This window comes from Trichechus manatus, unplaced genomic scaffold (assembly GCF_000243295.1).
Source record: "Trichechus manatus latirostris isolate Lorelei unplaced genomic scaffold, TriManLat1.0 scaffold00019, whole genome shotgun sequence".
NCBI classification, from domain to species: domain Eukaryota; kingdom Metazoa; phylum Chordata; class Mammalia; order Sirenia; family Trichechidae; genus Trichechus; species Trichechus manatus.
The window spans coordinates 14,973,910-14,993,760 of record NW_004443955.1 but is presented as its reverse complement, the minus strand read 5'-3'; the positions used below and the strand labels follow the sequence as shown (position 1 = coordinate 14,993,760).

At 43.4% G+C, this 19,851-nt stretch overlaps 1 protein-coding gene across 1 annotated transcript in view; it reads right to left on the bottom strand.

Moving 5' to 3' along the window:
- LOC101355333 (insulin-like growth factor 1 receptor) overlaps positions 1 to 19,851 on the bottom strand; it is a 79,792-nt gene that overhangs the window by 13,938 nt on the left and 46,003 nt on the right. The window contains exons 12-17 of the mRNA XM_023727875.1: positions 17,083 to 17,188; positions 16,529 to 16,599; positions 10,351 to 10,580; positions 9,908 to 10,018; positions 5,914 to 6,073; positions 3,026 to 3,155 (exon numbers count right to left, since the gene is read on the bottom strand). Coding sequence (XP_023583643.1) covers positions 3,026 to 3,155; positions 5,914 to 6,073; positions 9,908 to 10,018; positions 10,351 to 10,580; positions 16,529 to 16,599; positions 17,083 to 17,188 — 808 coding nt within the window. The remainder of the gene's footprint in view (positions 1 to 3,025; positions 3,156 to 5,913; positions 6,074 to 9,907; positions 10,019 to 10,350; positions 10,581 to 16,528; positions 16,600 to 17,082; positions 17,189 to 19,851) is intronic.

Sequence of the window (19,851 nt, the reverse complement as noted above, 5' to 3'; positions counted from 1 at the left end):
CTGCACCCTTTCAGGTTCACTTCCTCTTCTCCACCAGACTACATCCCTGCTTACAGGTACAGAATTGTGACTCTGGCCATCCCTGCATCTTCAACACACTGAGCACTGTGGCTGGTCCACACCAGGTCCTCAACAGTACGTGCACGAACTAATACAGGAGGCAACAGACCAGCCTCTCCATCAGTGCTCAGAGTGGAAATGGAGAAGCTTTCCCCACACAACTCTTGCTTGATGTCAGTATCACCTGTCCATAAGGCCTACTTAAGTGCTGGACCCCATGATCATCCTTAACAGGTCAGCAGGCCCAGGTGAGTCCAGTCGCTTTTGTGCCCCAAGCAATGGAGGCCAAACATCTGTACCCACCACCAAGTGCCTCTCTGGCATCACCAGTTGTCACAAGGAACCATTAAATGTTTATGAAGTCATCACAGAACTAGAAGGGAATGCAGACATCTCTAAACAAACCTCACTTTACAGACGTAGCAACCCAACCCCAAAGCCTAAGGCCACACAGCCAGTCAGAGGTACTGAGAAAGAGGTAACACCCCCATGTTCTTCAAAGCAGGTGTTTCACTATGTGGCACTGACTATTAGTACCTTCATATAAAATTAAGTCTTGAATTTTGTGGACAGGTTTATTCTTTAAATATTAGGTAAATGTCTCCATGTGGAGGATTTTCTAATTATGAGCATTGGAATTGTCTTCCCCAAGTAATGGACACCTTGGTTTGAGTCTCCCTCAATGCCAGTGCTGGCTGGGTCAGCATGTAGTCACTACACTTTCCCGCACCTGGAAGGGAATCATGTCAATATCCCACCTGCCAGCAAATCGATACCTCCAAAGAAATCCCCATTCCTCACTGATGTTAATTAGCCACTAAAGAAGCAAATGATTCTAAGAGGGTGCAACTAGCCCTGGATTCAACAGTTTGGAAAGCTTCTTAGTAACTCAAGACATGAAGACGTGTCTATAGGGTGATCCAGATGCTCAGCTTTAAGCTGAGAATTACAATTTCCCAGTCCTTCACCTGGTTTCCTCCAGGCCTAGAGGGCACACCTGTGTCTTCTAACCCAAACAAGCCATTTCAGAAGGATGTGGAGCTATAAAGGAGCAGTGAGGAGCAACCACAGGACCCAAAGGCCTGGGAATAAAGGCTTGAGCGACAGCAGGACAATCTGGAGATGTTCAGCCCAGACAAAAGAGACCATGGCCTTGGGGGCCTTGAAGTTCTGTCTTATCAAAACCAACAAATCAAAACAAACTACAGAGAGAAGGGGTGTCAGAGAGAGGCAGACTTGGGCATAATATAAGGAAGACTTGCTAAGAACAAGGATGTCTTGAGAATTAGGATGGCCTGTCTTTGTAAGGGAGTGAACATGCAGTCCCTGGTAATAGCTGAGAAGAAGCTCAACACTCCACTGTAGATGGGATGCAGGAATTGGTCCTGACCTCAGAAGGACCTTCCAATCCTAAGACTCTCTGGCCTCTTCTACAAGGCCAAATAAAATTCTTTGTCTTTCTTTCTAGATTTTACCTAGTAGGAGTAATTGTTTTGTGCTATTTAATATAATGATTTCCATTCCTTCAAGAGGGACAGCTTCACTTTAGTGCTAGGATGGCTGAGAAACCTTTCATATACTCCAGATCCTGGTCTTTCCCACCTGAGCTATTCTCACAGCTTAAAAAAATGTAAAGCACTGTCAACGTTTGAACAATGGAATGAATACCAAATGCCTCCTCTCGTTGATAGGTACATTTTCTTATTGGTTCATTAGTCACTGGACACCCTATATATCTCTTTGTTACTGTTTGTAGCTAATCAGAATTTGGGTAAAATTAGCTGGGGAGATATTAGCAATTCTAGTTTTATCTTCCTACCCTACCTCTGTGTTCCCTGGCTCCTACAGGTTTCTCTTTCATTGTACCGTAAGATGACCTCAAAACTTTTGGAGGGACAGATGTATGCATAAGCCCAAGCTGGTCTTCTCCCTTGTCATCCCCATCACTAAGAATGGTGCAGCGCTCCTTGGTTTGACAGTCAAAAGATAACCATCTTGGACAGGCTGATTGCAAAACAAATCTACTAGAGCTCAAGAAGCAATCACGCTTTGCTGGATCATATTCAAATTCTATTTCCAATTTGCACCTGTCTGCAAAATAAGATCCAAGGCCCTTGAATTGTGAAAGGTTCATGAAGTTAAAAAAAAAAAAAAAAAAAAAGATGTTGGTCACTATTTAAATAGTTCCTCTATGTGGTCATCCAGACAGCTGGAGTAAACAACTACCATCTCTATAACACATCAGCCACGGGATCGCTCGACAGGAAAGCCAAGAAGCTAGTAGACGTTCTAGAAAGTAGATGTGCCTGCCAGGAACCCCAGTTATACTTCAGAACCTGACCACCTCGCCACAAAGTTGCCAAGGTATTGCAATAAATGATACTAGTTAGAATCCTCTGCTACATCAAGGCAGTTTTATTATTAAGGGAGATATTTTGCTTCCCCTACCATCCCTGGGCCAACAACTGTGGATGCCCATTGAAAAAGGACAAAAAGACTGAACCAACAGGAAAACACAATTAAGACTCATAAGCTTTGGGTCCAAATAAAGGACTGTCTGCAATCTGAAGGTTAAATTATGGAAGGCAGCTATATGCACACACACAGTGTCTATTGAGAGAGAGGAGAAGGGAGAGCAGGCAGGCAGGGGGAGAAGCAGAGAGAAGTGGAGGGCTCTGGCACGGCAACTCCAGGGACCACAACCTATTGTTCTATTTCAATGGCTGTTAGCCACTTACTGAGCAGAAAAGGTATCTGCTAAGGATCAGAAGAAATGTTGGTCCCTCAAATTCCTTAGAGGTCCACAAATGTCCTCTGTCCTTCGCTAGCCCACTGGCAACAGGAATACTTCAAGGATGAAGGAGTATGGCCCATGTAACGCTTAGGGAAAGGTGGAAATGGGTGAGAACAGAGAAACAAAGACTGGGCCACCAGGACTTGTATGGCAGGAAAAGTCTATCATTACCAGACGTCAGAATGAGTGGTGAAGACTCCATCCTTGAGTGACTCGGGAGACATCCAGCGCACAGGCAGCAGCCCTTTCCCTCCTTTGCGGTAATAGTCTGTCTCATAGATATCTCTCGTCATGCCAAAATCTGTAAGGTGGAGAGAAGGCACCAGAGTTACGCCATTGGAGCAGCTCTCGGGAAGAAGCAAAGATGTACCATCACTGCTGCAGAAGACACCTCACACCGTGTTCCAGGGTGAGACGCAGACGGCTCCACTTTCAGGACGCCGAGTATTAATGTTTGCAATGTTCTAATGTGGAAACAGCCAGGGATGGTTACTCACATGACAAGTAAACACCAAGAAATCTCTGCTCTTACATTTCTAACGTGACTCCTTTAAAGAGTTGATTCCTTTGTGTGTTGAAGATGATCGAGTCCCCCCATGTATCAGGAAAATATGTACTGCGGAGACCCAGAGTCATTTATTCTTAGTTTTAAAATCTGATAAAATTAAGGAGAATGTAGACACTTATTCACTTGGTAGCACTGCCCCATTGCCAGAGCAAAAAATATAGTTTCACTGCTTAAGAAGGGGGAAAATACTGAGAGTAATGATTCACGATAGAAAACTTATATAGTAAGATGCCTAAGACATGCTATCTACTAGGCCCCTGAAGCTATGACTCAATAACGTTCTTCACAATAATACTTCCAAAAAATTTCTTCCATTTTTGATGTGTCTAGAAGATGTCACGTAATTATGTTTGATGGCAGGTTTGCTTTATAATCCTAAATCATTGCTTCTTTGCCAGACTTTTATTTTCCACTCAATTGTACAACTGTTTCTTACCTGAACTCTCCTGTTCTCCTTGCCAGCGGAGAGGGCGGTTCTCCTTTTTAAAACGTTCATTCTTGTCTCTTAACTATGCCACAAAGAGGTAAGGCAACAAAAGCAAACAGAGAACCAAGTTCCTTGGATGCTAACCAACATAACCTCCTTGTACTATGCTAAGGACCATCACAGTGCCTCCAGGAAAATGACTTATCTGTAATCCAGGAGACACTGGGCACTGGAAAAACAGTTTTGAACCCCAGTGTAGAATATATAAATGTGAACTGCTAACATCTTATCTCAGAATTAACTCAGTGACATGCAAATGACAGGATTTGACTTTACTTGCACAAAAAGGGAAAAAGAAATCCTGGAGAAAAGCAAACAGTCTCTTCCTAAACACACAAAAAAATCTAAAATTCTAGAAAGAAAAACAAAGAAAACGTTGCTGTAACTACGCCACACAGTTAGAGAACAAACATAGCTCTGGCTGATTTGGATTTAACACGCACGTGGCACAGAAACATCTCACGCTGATGCGTGGACTAACCTCCTGCCACGTGCTGGGACGAGGGTCGGGAGGAGGCAGAGGAGAGCTAGCATTTACTGAGGACAGGCCACCTCCCAGTGTGTTCTTCCAACTGTCTTATGTGAACGGTTATATTAGTATCCCCATTTCAGAGATAAAGAAATTAAGGCTCACGGAACTTAAGACCCCTGTCCAAAGTCTCTCATCTGCTAATGGCAGAACAGGGATTAGATTTCAGGCTCACCTGAGTCCCCAGCCTCTGCTCTCCTCTGCGCTGGGGAAGGTGAGATGATTGGCATCTAGAGGAAACAATCTGAATCCCTGGGAGAAGCAAGGGGAGTAGAGAGGGCAGGAGGCAGCCAGAGTGGCTCTTCCCTGAGAACCCCAGCGCAGGCCAGCTGCTCCTGTCCTGCCCACCTCTCTATGGCTCTTCTTTCAGGCAAGGTGGGCTTCAAGGGGCAGCTGGTGTGCAGAACCTAGGGGGCCAAACCTAGGGTACACTGTGGGCCCTGAATAAGTAACACTGACAACTGAGCCATGTGGCTTCCTCTCAATCCGTGAAGCTTCTACAGACGAAAAGTCAGGACGTTCACCCCTACTGTGGAAGTCATTCTGGAAAAGATGCTCATTGTTCACTAACGGGGAAAACATTTCATTTAAGAAATATTACTAAAGGAAAAAACAATATTGCGAAAGGAAGGTGAACAATTCCAGAACAAGCAGTTCTAGAGCTAGACAAACAGGTTAATTTTAAATAGGTTTCTTAGCATGTAAAGTTTTCCCTGCAGTTTCTCAGGATGACAATTTGGTATTTTTCTGAACCACCAGATCATGGTGGGAAGATGAAGATCCTAGGAAAAGCAGGTGGTTGCCTGAGTACCCTGATGCTGTGTATGTTTTCATTAGGCAAACTCAAAGACCAAAACCAAAACACATACCTAAAGGCGGAATTAAATTTGTAACTGGTGATCAGACACCCCCGCCTTTTGAAAGCTTTGCGGCTGACCAGCTGTGTGTGTAAAACCCAGTAACTCTGTCGCTGTCACTGTCCTGCTCTGTGCTGGGGCTCCACTGCGAGGGTCCCTCAGCTCTTAGAAAACTCAGGGAGACTCCTGGGTGGGGGCAATGCTCCCTAGAAGTAGGAAAGCTGATGGGAAGGTAGACAGTTTGGATAGTGTCTTTTATTCCCCCATCACCTAAGAGTGATTATTTTTCTTGATTATTTCTGCATATAACCAATGCTTACAAATATTCTCCCAAGAGACGCCTCAAGAGCCAGGACTGGAGCCCTCAGGGTCCACGGCCCAGGCTCATCCTTGCCTAGGACCTGGAACACCGTGCCAATGCGTGGTCAGGATTCGAGCCAGCCCAGTGGGGTTTGTGACCGACTGTCAGCCAGAGACAATCACTTGATTTCCGAGAGTAAGCCTTTGCGCTTAAGGAATGCACTGAAAACCCTCTCCAGGGCCAGGGTAATGCCAACACTGTCCGACAAACATGTGCGGTGTGGGGTCTTTCTCAGACCTAGAGAGCTAAGGACACACCTCCAATTTTGACTGTGAAGTCTTCAGCCACCATGCAGTTCCGGGCAGCAAGGTCTCTGTGAACGAACTTGTTGGCGTTGAGGTATGCCATGCCGTCTGCAATCTCGCCTGCCATCTGAATCATCTTGCTTAGGCTTGGAGGTGCTAGGACTGGATTATTCTGTTGGAGATTAAAAAAAAAAAAAACTTACATGAGAATTTAAGAATTTTTTCCACCCCAAGTTCTTTCAGGATCTATAAACCCATCTTTGTTCAATCTGAGCATCATGGGTCATTCTGCTAAGAAACCAGGACTTGCTTGGAAGGAACGTGTCATTACGGAGACCATAGCATCTGCTTAGTGGTGAAGTCATGCGCCTGTTCCCGGCCACATCACACAGAGCTGCAGACAGAAACACCAATTAGCGCTCCTTGCAACCAGCATTTTCTATTTTGGGTAGGACAAAAATGATTTAAAGTGAAATAAGCAGTTTTTGATATTAAGGTTTCTTGGGTACTCAAATTCCTATTAGTTTATATGTTCCTTCCCGCCACCCCCCAAATCAAAGTACAGGTAAAAAGAGGAAGCACACATTACCAATGGCTTTATACTCACACAGTGTGGAAATAAGCAAATGTACTTCCTGTGTGTGTTTTATTTGGACTGTGTTTTGTTTCCCATATAATCATTGTGATAAATTATTTAATCTTTTTCTTTCCCTTCAACTTTCTTTTAAAGTGCAAAGATACAAGATGATTTTTTTCCCCTTGCAATGGGGCATTCCTTGGATTACTATTTTCCAAGGGCCCAGAGGAAAATAAGCACTTGACAATTAATTTAAGGCCAGCTGAATCTTACCTCTGAGGGGGACCAGTGTGAAACTGTGAAGAATAATATGGATAAGCATTTCCTCTTTGCAGAGGCGGGCAATATACTTGCTTTGGAATTGTAAAGAGCTACCCCCAAATAATAAATCCATTTGGAAAAAGGCTGTCTATTAAACATTTGCCAAAGACTCTCCATCCTAAAAAAGAATGCAACAATCTATCACTACCGCAGTTTAGATGCTGACTACTTCCTGCTTGTGCTGCTGTAGTAGATTTCACCTGGTTTCCCTGACTGCAAGGCATCTCACACAACACCGCCAAAGCTGTCTCTCTGACAGCTCCAATGCCTCCTCTTCCTAGCTCAAACCCTGTGGGGCCCAGAAGACATGCCTGGGCATTGTGGCAGGACTGCCTGGGCTCTTCCATGTGGGGATCACAACAGTGCCACCACTGGAAGATGGTCTGGACCACTTTACAGAGAGTGCCCAATGGCACCTGGCCCGGGGTCCACGCTCAGGGACAACGCTCAGGGAGGTGCTAATTTCCACTGAGAGCTGGCTTCTAGAAGCAGTATAGCAACTCTCCAACTACTACTAGGGGGCTTCTCAGAACTTGACACACATTTTAATTCTGAAGAGACTATCAAGACTCTGGTGATTTAAAATATTTATCACTGTGTTGGGTCCCTGTGTGTGATGCAAATGGTTAATGCACTCAGCTGCTACCTAAAGGCTGGAGGTTCGAGTCCACCCAGATATACTTCGGAAGAAAAGCCTGGCGATCTACTTCTGAAAAATCAGCCACTGAAAACCCTATGGATCAAAGTTCTACTTTGACACACATGGGGTCGCCATGAGTTGGAATTGACTTGACAACAACTGTTTTTTTTTTTTTGGTTTGGTACCACTGAGTTATCCGTGGAAGCTGCATCCTGTGGCTGAGGGTAAGCTCAAATCACCACTTCCTTTTACCTAGGAGCCTTACTTATATATGCTTCTTTTCCCCCTCAGGACCTAACATTTCCTTTTAACCTTTTCAGGGCTTTCAGTATGCAGAGAACGCTAGGAAATTTGCAGGTGAAATGTTAAGCATATGTTTGCAATACTTAAGTATTCGAGTTTTAAGTACAGGTGTTTACTATGAAATGGTCCTTCATAATTAACTTGAAAAACACAATCAACAAAAGGAACTTATTTTAAGCACTGGGAGACAGGGCTGACGTTCTCTCAGTTCATGCTGTGATATCACCATTCTTTCAGACACCTCAGAGGACAGAAACCTTTAATTTGTTTAGAGCTACTTAAGACACGCACACACTTAGTGAGTAAATAAGCCTAACTTACGGTAGGCCAAGTAGAATATTGTGGAACTGCAGGACAGGCACGTACATTTTTGTACTTGGCATGAGAAAGAAAGAAAAAGCTCCTATCTGACCTATCTAAAGTGAATTTGAGATCTGAAAAGGACTTCAGCAATCATCTTGTCCGAGCCTCTTACTTTACGCAGGAGGAAACTGAGGCCCAGAAGCCTGACCTGCTGCCTAAAGACTGAGGTAGCCAGCAGCAGAGCCAGAATGAGGACTGAGTTTCTGGATTTTTATGCTGTGCCTAAAGTTAGGGCAGGAGGGAGTGAGTGCTTCATCCGTCTCCAGGGTGCCTCTGATGATGCTGATGAGATGTACACCACCCTGTCTCCACCACCTAACAGTCTAGCTTTTTCTCTTCTGTGCTGGCTTGTGAATTACCAAAGTGAGCCAGGAAAGGGCACTAACTCCCCCAGGAGCCAGGGACCACCACGAGCGGAGCTGAGAGGGAGAAGCTGTGGGCTGCCCTGCTCGGCCTCGGTCCTCACCCAGCCTCATAGCCTGTGTGGAACCACAATCATCTGCTGTCGATATTAGAAGCCATGCGTGAACAGGCACGCACAAGTACAAGTAAGGAGTTGCTACTGGGGAGGCAATTGAGTTGCAGATTTAAAGAGGAAAACAGAACAGACTTACGTTAAAAAAGAGAAAGGCTACAGAAATTGAAAAACGGTACAGAAAGGGAAATTACGGCTTCTCGGGAATGCAAGCAGACACAACACTTACCCAACAAGCAGCAAAGTCAGGGTCAAAGACAGGCCTTCAGACCCGCTGAGGCAGCCAAATGAAAAGAGGGCTGTTGCTGATACTATTTCTAAACATTTATCTACCAGATTTTTCTTAGAATTGATTCATTATAAGTCATGCCTCCGTATGTTAAAAAGCTGGCTTGTAGGTTCATGCTGCAGAAGCGGACACACCACAGTGACTGCTGAAAAATTACGCAGGACTTTAGCAGGTCTGGAATTGGAAACGCATACCTCAAATTGCTATTTTTACTAGACTAAGGAGAGATGGTGCAGCTGAGGTGATTATCACTTAAAAGTGCAAGCAAGGCACTGACTTGAGATCAAGCTTGAAATGTGGATGCAGGGTTTGACAATTCCAGCTTCCTGGCTGACCATGTGAGGAAGTGGTGTGTATGTCTTTGTGTGTGTATATGTATGGGTGGGTGGGTGGGTGGGTGGCTGGGGGCTTGCTTGTGAATAAGTAGATGTCTTGTGTGCAGAACTGACTGGGGAATCACTCTAGAAATCTCCCAGAGGCAGCCAAGAATAAAGCCAACCTAACATTTACTGATAGAATGCCTGCCATGAACACGGTCCTGAAGTGCATGTTGTGTATGGGATGAAAAGCTGAACAAAATGGGGTAGACAGGGAATGCACACAGAGAGCCACGACAAGAGAAGCACTAGGAAATGAGAGCAGTGTGCTGAAAAGTTAGCAGAGGAGATGGTTGCTCCTGGCCCAGGGGATCAGTAAATGCTTCATGGAGGAAGAGCTCCTGACGCGGGTCTGGGAGGTGGATATTAGGGAAAGATTTGGGGCATAACCAGAGGTGGAGGGGACGTAGTAACAAAGGCACAGGGTGTTTAAGCAAAAGAGTATTTGAGGAATGCTGAGTACCTCTTGCAAAACATCAAGGACTACCTCTGGTTGGGAAAATCCTTTATATAAAGCAGCTGTAACCAAGCACGCCACGAGAAACATTAAATGATGAAAAGTAACTTGATTTATGGACACAATATTTTCCTGGCGGGGGGTTCTAAAGGAAAGAGAACACGCAAGAAAACACATGTGAAGTTGGTGAAAATAAAAACTAACCTCTATTTCTGGCCTCAGAGACCTGAGGTAACTTTTGAGATCCCCCCGTGTCATCAGTTCCATGATGACCAGCGTGGGCTGGCCCTGGGACACCACGCCCAACAATCGCACCTGGGAGGAACCAAAAAGAGAAGGACTCAGAGGGTGAGGGTTGACCATGTTGTTCCTCTGCCCCGACTGCTGTCTGTGTGGTGTGGGACCTGGGGGCCATGAGTAGAGCCCAGACTGGGAGGGCCAAAGGGCCCCATTGGCCATGGGCTGCATCATGTCTGGAACCAGCGTGCACACAGGTGCCTACTGGCAACACTCAGGGGATGGGGGAGCTACACAGAAGAGAGAGGGCGACACGCCAAGCCTGCAGATGAGGCCATGGGTGCACTGGGAGGCTCTGGGGCAGTGTTTTCCCTGTGTCAGACTTCGGCTTTTCAGGGACCTTCTCTTACCACATGGTGACAATTGAACTCCTTCATCACTGAAGCCTCGTTGAGAAATTCAATCCTTTCCCGCATGCTCGCAGCCTCGTTCACCGTTTTAATGGCCACCCGGGTTTCGGGCTCATCTTTAACCACACCCTTGGCAACTCCTTCATACACCATTCCAAATGACCCCTGCCCAAGCTCTCGGCTCATGGTGATCTTCTCTCGTGCTACCTCCCACTCATCTGGAACGTACACTGGAGGAGAAGAAAATGGAATTGGAAACAGGTATAGAAACGAGCCCCTAGACAGATGAGCTTTTGGGGGGAACTCTGGGCCAAAGATGCCATTTCCTCAAACCCACAAAGGAAAATATCAGGAGACACTGACATGGCTTCCTCTAAAATTTCCCCAAATGCTATGCATTTGAAAAGACAACTGTACTGTCAAATAATGGCAATTCAAATCTTCGAGAATTCCTAGATAATGCGAGGACACTAACAGCATATAAGAACCAGAAAGAAGCATAGAAGTCTAGGCTAGAAAGAAAGCAATGGGTCCCTCTCCTACTCCCATCACTTAAAATAAATAAACCATAACTTAAGAAAAGCAAATCAACTATAGGATGAAATGGACAACCAGGATTCTAGAAGGTTTGGATTTTACCTATATTCATCAACAGATTAAAACCCAAATCAGAAAAGAGGGGAGAAGGAGAAAGAGGGAAGTTTCTATTCTAGATTGCGGAAACGGTCAGAGGCGTGCATGGGGGCGGGGATGGGGCATGTGAACTACTCCTACTTTCTGAGTGAATCCAAAACAGGTGTTAGGATCCTCAGAACAGACTCTAGACCTGCACTTCCAATATGGCAGTCACTTGCCACATACGGCTACTGAGCACTTAAAATATGGCTAGTCCATTTTGAGATGTGCTGTAAATACTGAGTGGATTTCTAAGGACTTAGGATGCACACACAAAGAATGTAAAATACTTCAATAATTTATATATTGATTGCAAGTTGTAATAATAGTATTTTTATATACTGGCTTAAATAAAAGATACTGATCATTAAAATTTATTTTACCTGTTTCTTTTTACTTTTTTTAATGTGGCTACTAGAAAATTGAAAGTTACATAAGTGACTGGCATTATATTCCTATTGGGTAGCACTGCTCTAGTCTATGCAAAGGGTCACCTGGTCTTGCCAAAGACCCTTGGGCCTCCAGTGAGGTGCAGAAGCAACAGAGCTGCTGGCCCTGAAGGAAGTCTTAGTGGCCAGCGTGGAACACTGATGAGCAGAGGAAGAGTCCTGGCTCAGAAATGCATTCCGACTGGGAACCTGGGACTGCGCTTGTGTTTGCTCTTTCGCTTTCAGATATTACCCACAGAACTGCGCTGGATGGAAGAGAAGTGGTGGGCTGACAACTGTACTGCCAACATCACCACATCCCAAGTATTCACATCTAAGTGAAGTCTTAAAGGATTTTACAGTTTGAAAGGAAAGAGGTTTATAAATCAGGCCCAGGAACCACCACCAATTTATACCTCTGAGGGGTGTTCAGTATGGACTACATTCATCAATCTCAAAGTTTCTTTCACGTACATTATGTATTTCATAGTAAAGATGTATTTAGAAATTTCACAAATAAAACTCTACCCTCCATACGGCTTAGAAGGTTTGCTCCTTTGAAAAAGAGACCAATGCTTGCTTGCAAGGGTAAGCCTGCAAGACAACCCGACAGATAAGAGTCTTTATAACAGCCCTCAGAAAGTATAAAAGGACGCTGTCTATATCCATTTATCTCTGAAAATTCAGGCTTGGTTTTAATCAGAATTAACTATGTAGTATGGCAAAAAACATGGAGTTAAAACCACTCAAATGCATTCCTTGGGTGGTCCCTGAAGTCAATAACCTCAATTCTTCTCTCTGAATTCACCCTCACAGCTGACTTTCACCAGAAAGCCTAAGCTCCACCAGGCGGCCGAGGTTTCTGTGCACAATGTTATCAGCACTTTCCTGTAGGGGATTTGCAGTGTTCTCTAGAGAATGGGGACATGCAGATTAGCTTTTAGAGAAAGAAGTTTTTTAAGCACTTTTGAACTGTAATGTCATTTTCTCGCCCCTTGAGGAAACTGGCTGTATGGTTTGTCAAAGGCTGAATAAATTAAGTTCAAATGAGGTTATAGTGTTCCCACCTGTTGGCCTGGGTGACAATAAATATGTGTTTTGGTTTTTAAAGAAGGATCAAGACATATTATAAAAGCATCTCTGGAATGACACCATGTTTGAATTCTAATCATCATTAGATAAGCTGATTTTATTCTATTAATGCTTTCCCTAAACTTCCTGGACACTTCACAGTCAGAGCTACAAGTATCAACTTTCTGTGCTTCGTTTAAAAGCAGAGTGGATTCTCTAGAATGGTCTTAACAGGATCCCACCCTTTCAGAGAGGGGAAGGGGTAGCCTTGCACTTTCCCTATAAATTCCCATTTAACTGTGTGATGAACTCCCTACCTCACTTGATTCCTTTCTCTTTTTTCAAAGCTATTATTTATACGATCAACAAATACATATCTTCTTATTGTTTTTTAAAAAAGGGAAATAGCCTCTCAACAATTAAGTATTCTTGGAACTTCGGTGTATATCCTTCCAGAATGTTTTCCATGCCTTATATACATACACAGCTATATATAAGTATTTGCCTATATAAAAACACAACTTTATGGAAACAGGAATAATGTCACTATTTTGCACCTGCTTCTCATTTACAGGAGGCTGCTTTTGATGGGCTTTCTCATAAACTTGACTGAATCAGAAATGTTTAAAGAACCCAGAGTACCTTACCCACCGATACAGTGCTTTTCTTATGTTTTCTCATTTGATCTGGATAATCAATTAGAATAATCATGAGTCTTGCTTTATTTCACATCTCCTGCATGTCTACTTAAGGAGCCCTGGTGGTACAGTGATTAAGCGCTCAGCTGCTACTGAAAAGGTCTGCAGTTTGAACCCCCAGTTGCTCCACGAGAGAAGGATGTGGCGATCTGTTTCCGTAAAGATTTCAGCCTTGGAAATGCTATGGGGCAGTTTTACTCTGTCCTACAGGGTCGCTGTGAGTCAGGATCATGTCAATGGCAGTGGGTGGGCATATCTACTTGCAATTCTGAAGCAAGAAGGAAGCAAATACTTTTTCTGAACACACCCCCCCAATTTCACGCACTTATTTATTCATTTGACAAATCTGATCCATGCCCCATGTGCGCAAGCTTCACTACCTTGCCCTGAGGACCTCACAACCCTTTCCCATGGTGACAACATTTCACTGGCCAAAAGATACAGTAGAAAGAGCCAGGGGCTGCGTTCTAACCCTGGCTTCTCAAGTGACTAGCTATGGGATGCTGAGCAAGTTTCTTCTCTGAGTCTCCTAAGAAAACTCACTTTATGGGCATATAAGGATTGAATGAGATGTTTGTAAAAGCCCCTAGAAGGGTACCAGTTAATGGAAATCCTGGTGGTTTAGTGGTTAAATGTTACCGCTGCTAACCAAAAGGTTGGCAGCTCAAATCCATGAGGCGCTCCTTGGAAACTCTATGGGGCAGCTCTACTCTGTCCTATAGGGTCACTATGAGTTGTAACCGACTCGACGGCAATGGGTTTGGTGTTTTTTTTTGGTTTTAATATCGCTAGACCTACAAACTGACCACTCTTACTTAAAAGATTTGTATTTAAGCAGACAAGGAAGAAGAGATAGCAAAAAGGCATTCTTTTAATTGAGTATGACCCAGCTTTCAAGTCAACTTCTTGAGGCCATTTCACTAAATGACCCTTATTGGTTATTACCAAAGGGAATCTGAATGGGTCCAGAGGGTATAAACTGGGTGATCCAAATGAGGAGGGAATGACAGAAAAATTCCAAGACAAAAAGAGCAGAGAAAACTTAAGTGGTCAAAGAAAATTGCAACGATATAAAACTCAAGCTGAAACCAGTTTATAAAGGACATTTTGGTCAGCTGCAGGGAGTCCTCTGTTGTTGTTAGACGCCACTGAGTTGGTTCCAACTCACAGCAACCTTTTGCACAACAGAACGAAACACTGCTGATCTTGCACCATCCTCACAATCATTGCTATCTTTGAGCTCATTGTTTCAGCCACTGTGTCAATCCATCTCATTGAGGGTCTTCCTCTTTTTTGATGACCCTCTACTTTACCAAGCATGGTGTCCTTCTCCAGAGACTGATCCCTTCTGATAACATGTCCAGAGTACATGAGATGAAATCTCGCCATCCTCTCTTCTAAGAAGTATTCTGGCTGTACTTCTTCCAAAACAGATTTGTTCGTTCTTCTGGCAGTCCATGGTATATTCAATATTCTTTGCCAACACCATTAATTCAAAGGCATCGATTCTTCTTCAGTCTTCCTTATTCATTGTGTAGCTTTCACATGCATGAGGTGACTGAAAATACCATGGTTTGGGTCAGGCGCACCTTAGTCCTCAAAGTGACGTCTTTGCTTTTTAACACTTTAAAGAGATCTTTTGCTGATTTGCCTAATGCAATATGTCGTTTGATTTCTTGACTGCTGCTTCCACGGGAGCTGATTGTAGATCCAAGTAAAATGAAATCTCCGACTTCAATCTTTTCTCCATTTATCGTGATGTTGTTATTGGTCCGGTTGTGACGATTTTTGTTTTCTTATGTTGAGGTGTAATCTACACGAAAGGCTGTAATCTTGGATCTTCATCAGTAAGTGCTTCAAGTCCTCTTTGCTTTCAGCAAGCAAGGCTGTGTCATCTGCATATTGCGAATTGTTAATGACTCTTCCTCCAATCCTGATGCTGCGTTCTTCTTCATATAGTTAAGCTTCTCAGATATTTGCTCAGCATACTGACTGAGTAAGTATGGTGAAAGGATACAACCCTTGCACACACCTCCCCTGATTTTTAACCACGCAGCATCCCCTTGTTCTGTTCAAATGACTGCCTCTTGGTCTAGGTACAGGTTCCTCATGAGCACAATTAAGTGTTCCGGAATTCCCATTCTTGGTAATGTTATCCATAATTTGTTATGATGTACACAGTCAAATACCTTTGCATAGTCAATAAAACACAGGTAAACATCTTTCTGGTATTCTCTGCTTTCAGCCAAGATCTACTTGACATCAGCAATAATAACCCTCATTCCATATCCTCTTCTGAATCTGGCTTGAATTTCTGGTATTTCCCTGCTGACATACTGCTGCAACCATTTTTGAATTATCTTCAGCAAAATTTTACTTGCATATGGTATTAATGATATTGTTCAATAGTTTCTGCATTCTGTTGGATCACCTTTCTTTGGAATTGGCATGTATATACATCTCTTCCAGTTGGCTGGCCAGATAAGCTGTCTTCCAAATTTCTTGGCATAGACAAGTGAGTGCTTCCAGTGTTGCATCCATTTGTTGTAACATCTCAGTTGGTATTCTGTCAATTCCTGGAGACTTGTTTTTCACCAATGCCTTCAGTGCAGCTTGGAAATCTTCCTTCAGTACAATAGGTTCTTGATCATATTCTACCTCCTGAAATGTTTGAACATCGATCAATTCTTTTTGGTACAGTGACTCTTGTGTATTCCTTCCATCTTCTTTTGACATTTCCTGCGTCGTTCAATATTTTGCCCATAGAAATCTTCAATATCTCAACTTCAGGCTTGAATTTTTTCTTGAGTTCTTTCAGCTTGAGAAATGCCAAGCGTGTTCTTCTCTTTATTTTTTTTTTAACTCCAGGCCTATGCACACTTCATTATAATACTTTACTTTGTCTTCTAGAGCCATCATTTGAAATCTGTTCAGCTCTTTCACTTAATTTTTTCCATGTGCTTGAGCTACTCTACGTTTAAGAGTGTCCTCTAACTAGATGTTTACAATTAGACAGCTTTTTGCATTCTAGCATAAAATCTTAACCAATTAAGTAAACTGATTATTATGTGGGACCTCCACCATCTCTGAAGCCTTTTTCCCTTGGGGCATCCCATACAGTTCCAGAATTTTTGACATATTCAGTGAACTGCTGAAAACTTTGATTAAAAAAAAGAAAGTGCTAACGAAGCCACATCTGAGGCCAAAGGTACCTCAGTAATGCAAACCACATCCCCTAAATTAGCAACACTCATGAAAGCTCTCCATCTGGGCCCTCCAGGCAGAGAATGTAGCTGGGAAGCTTACCGTCGGCTGCGCTGAAGTACTCTGGGTTCACAGAGGCATACAGCACTCCATTCCCCAGCCTGCTGTTATTTCTGTCAGAAAGGATAAAATGGAGATTTAAAAAAAAAATATTATCTACACATTTCTGTATATACTTGCATCTTTGTGACATCAGTTTAACTGGTTGTGGTTGAGTGAGGCAACTTTACTGCTTATCACAAGTCTTCCAGACATGTACAATTCAGGCCCAATTGGACCAGCAGACGTGTCCTAACACATCTTTAGCACCTTCAGTGGTCTCAGACTAGAGCTTTTTAAGAAATATTAGTTTCTTCGCTTCATTGGAAACAAAAAGGCTTATTTGATTGAGAGGACTCATATCAAGTTTGGAAAAGCTTTACATAAGGAACAGTACCTGCGTGATAAGCGTACCTGGTGAGGAGGACAGTCTATCCCAGTCTGGTTTTCAATCTATAAAATTCCTTAAAGTCCTCAAAAAGATTACCTGAACTCGGGTTCAAATCATCAAACCACTTACCACAAAACATGACTTCACATTTCCCAGAGACACTCACCTCTTCCTGTGGAAGACGTACAGCATTATAACTAGCCCTCCCACTATCAACAAGGCAGCCACAGGCACGGAAATGATCAGATGGATGAAGTTTTCATACGGTCTTACTGCAGAAACAAGGGAAAATGAGAAAATGTCACCAGGTGAACAACCTGTTCCTTTCATTTTTTAATATTCAGTTGGAAGTATGAAAAAAATGCCAGAAATATTCCTTTATTGAACTACTATGAACTAAGAATTCCTAAAGAGAAACATTATAAAAAACATAAGTTATTTCAAAAGAAATTAAATAAGTGGAGACAGAGAAATATACTCAATTGTTAAAGTTCAGTGCATTCTGGTATAATAGTTCAAATGATGAACTGAGGTTGAATAATCTTTGTGTGCAGTTTAGTGACTGCTTAATGGAAACCCACATACTTGTTAAGATAAAATGAACAGTGATTGTTACGTAGAGAGAGCTCAAGCCGTACTCAAGCCTTCTGACCTGCATCTGTCTTAAGACAGCTCCAAAGACAATTAGAGAAAACAAAAGCTTGGATAGTACCTGTTATAGATTAGATTGTGTCTCCCAAAAAAGATATGTGGAAGGCCTAATCCTTGTTTTTGTGAATTCGACCTTGTTTGGAAATATGGTCTTTGAAGATGTTATCAGTTAAGTTAATTTGAAGTACACCAGAGTAGGATGGGTCCTAATCTAATCTGTACCACTGGAACGCTCCTTAGATGAATTAGATGGTGAGACTCTGTCCTGCTTACTTTGGACACATCCTAAGGAAAGACCAATCACTAGAAAAGGCATCATATTTGGTAAAGTAGAGGGTCAGCAAAAGTGAGGAAACTCTCAATGAGATGCACTTGACAATAGCCTCAACAATGGGTTCAAATATATCAAAGATCATGGAGATGGCACGGAGCCCTTGTGGCACAGTGATTAGGAACTCAGCTGTTAACCAAAAGGTCAGCAGTTTGAATCCACCAGCTGCTCCTCAGAAACCATACGGGGCAGCTCTACTTTGTCCTATGGGGCTGTTATGAGTTGGAATTGACTCGAAGGCAAGGGGTTTGGTTTTTTGGGAGATGGCACAGGATTGGGCAATGTTTTATTTTATTATACATAAAGTCACCATGAATCGAAGACTTGATGGCAGCTAACAACAACAATCCGATCTGAGTGAAGAGAAGAGAAGAGAAAAGAAGAGACACAGAGACACACGGAGGGAAGACAACCATGCAAAGACGGAGGTAGAGACTTGGAGTGACACATCTACAAGTCTAGGACCGTCCAAGACTGACTGCCAGCCATAACCAGAAGCTAGAAGAGAGGCATGGAACAGATTCTTTCTTAGGGACCTCAGAAAGCTCAACAGGGCAGATACTCTCATTTTGGACTTTTAGCCCCAGAACTGTGAGGCAATGATTTTCTGTTCTTCTAAGTCACCTAGTTTGTGGTACTTTGTTATGGCAGCCCTAGGACGCTAGGACAGCAGTCCGTGCCAAATCTGCTCTGAATTCTCCCTAGACATTACGATCTAGTCATAGATATGAGACACTGCGCCCTCTGCAGCACTTACTCATAACTCTCACCAACCACTTACATGACAAATGCTAGGCTGGGCAATGGGGATGATGAATCACACTCTTGAAATATTATGCCAGACACAAAAATCAGTAAGTAGACAGGTAGCTTAACAACTAGAAAAGTGGACCACACAGATGGTGTGGATGCAGAGAACAAGGCAGAGGGAAAGAAAGGAGTCAAAAGAAGCATCCCTTTAAGCCTGAGCTTAAAGGAGAAAGACACGCTTTCCTTGGGGAAACATAGCTTTCCAAGTAGAGGAATGGCTTAGAAATGATACTGGAGAGAAGTTAGGGCTGGCTCACAAGGGGCCTTGTGCATGCTAAGCAATTTGAACTCCATTCTGCAGATTAAAAGGAGCCAGTGAAAGCTTTCGAGCCCGGGAGTGAGTTGATGTGATTTGGGCATCACAGAGGTGGCTGCACCAGGACAGCCTGGAGGGGTGGCAACAGGGAGGGGTACCTGCCATGCCTAAGGAGTGCCAGGGGGAGCTAAGCATATTCTGTGCCACCCCGTTCAGACCTCATGAAGAAATCACTGCTCCCTTTCTACAGCCGTGGAAGAGAAGACTCAGAGGGAAGGACTCTGTCCCAAGGTGACACAGGTAGCTGGTAAGTCATGCCTGCGACGAGAACCCAGGCTTCCTTACCCACAGCTCGTATGTTCCACGTGAAGCAAGCTCCCTGGAGGCTCTGAGTTCAGGCTGTGTTGACGGCCAAGGAGAGGCTGAACTGAAGACAGACTTGACAGGCCGAATCAATGGGACTTGGGTTTGAAAGGAAATAGGAGGTTGGCCAACAACGCTAACATTAATCCAAAAAACACAAAATAATAAACGCTGGAGAGGTTGTGGAGAGATTGGAACACTTACACACTGTTGGTGGGAATGTAAAATGGTACAACCACTTTGGAAATCGATTTGGCGCTTCCTTAAAAAGCTAGAAATAGAAGTACCATACAATCCAGCTATCCCGCTCCTTGGAATATATCCTAGAGAAATAAGAGCCGTTACACGAATAGATACACGCACACCCATGTTCATTGCAGCACTGCTCACAATAGCAAAAAGATGGAAACAACCTAGGTGACCATCAACAGATGAATGGATAAACAAATTATGGTATATCCACACAATGGAATACTACACAATGATAAAGAACAATGATGAAGCCGTGAAACATCATATGACAT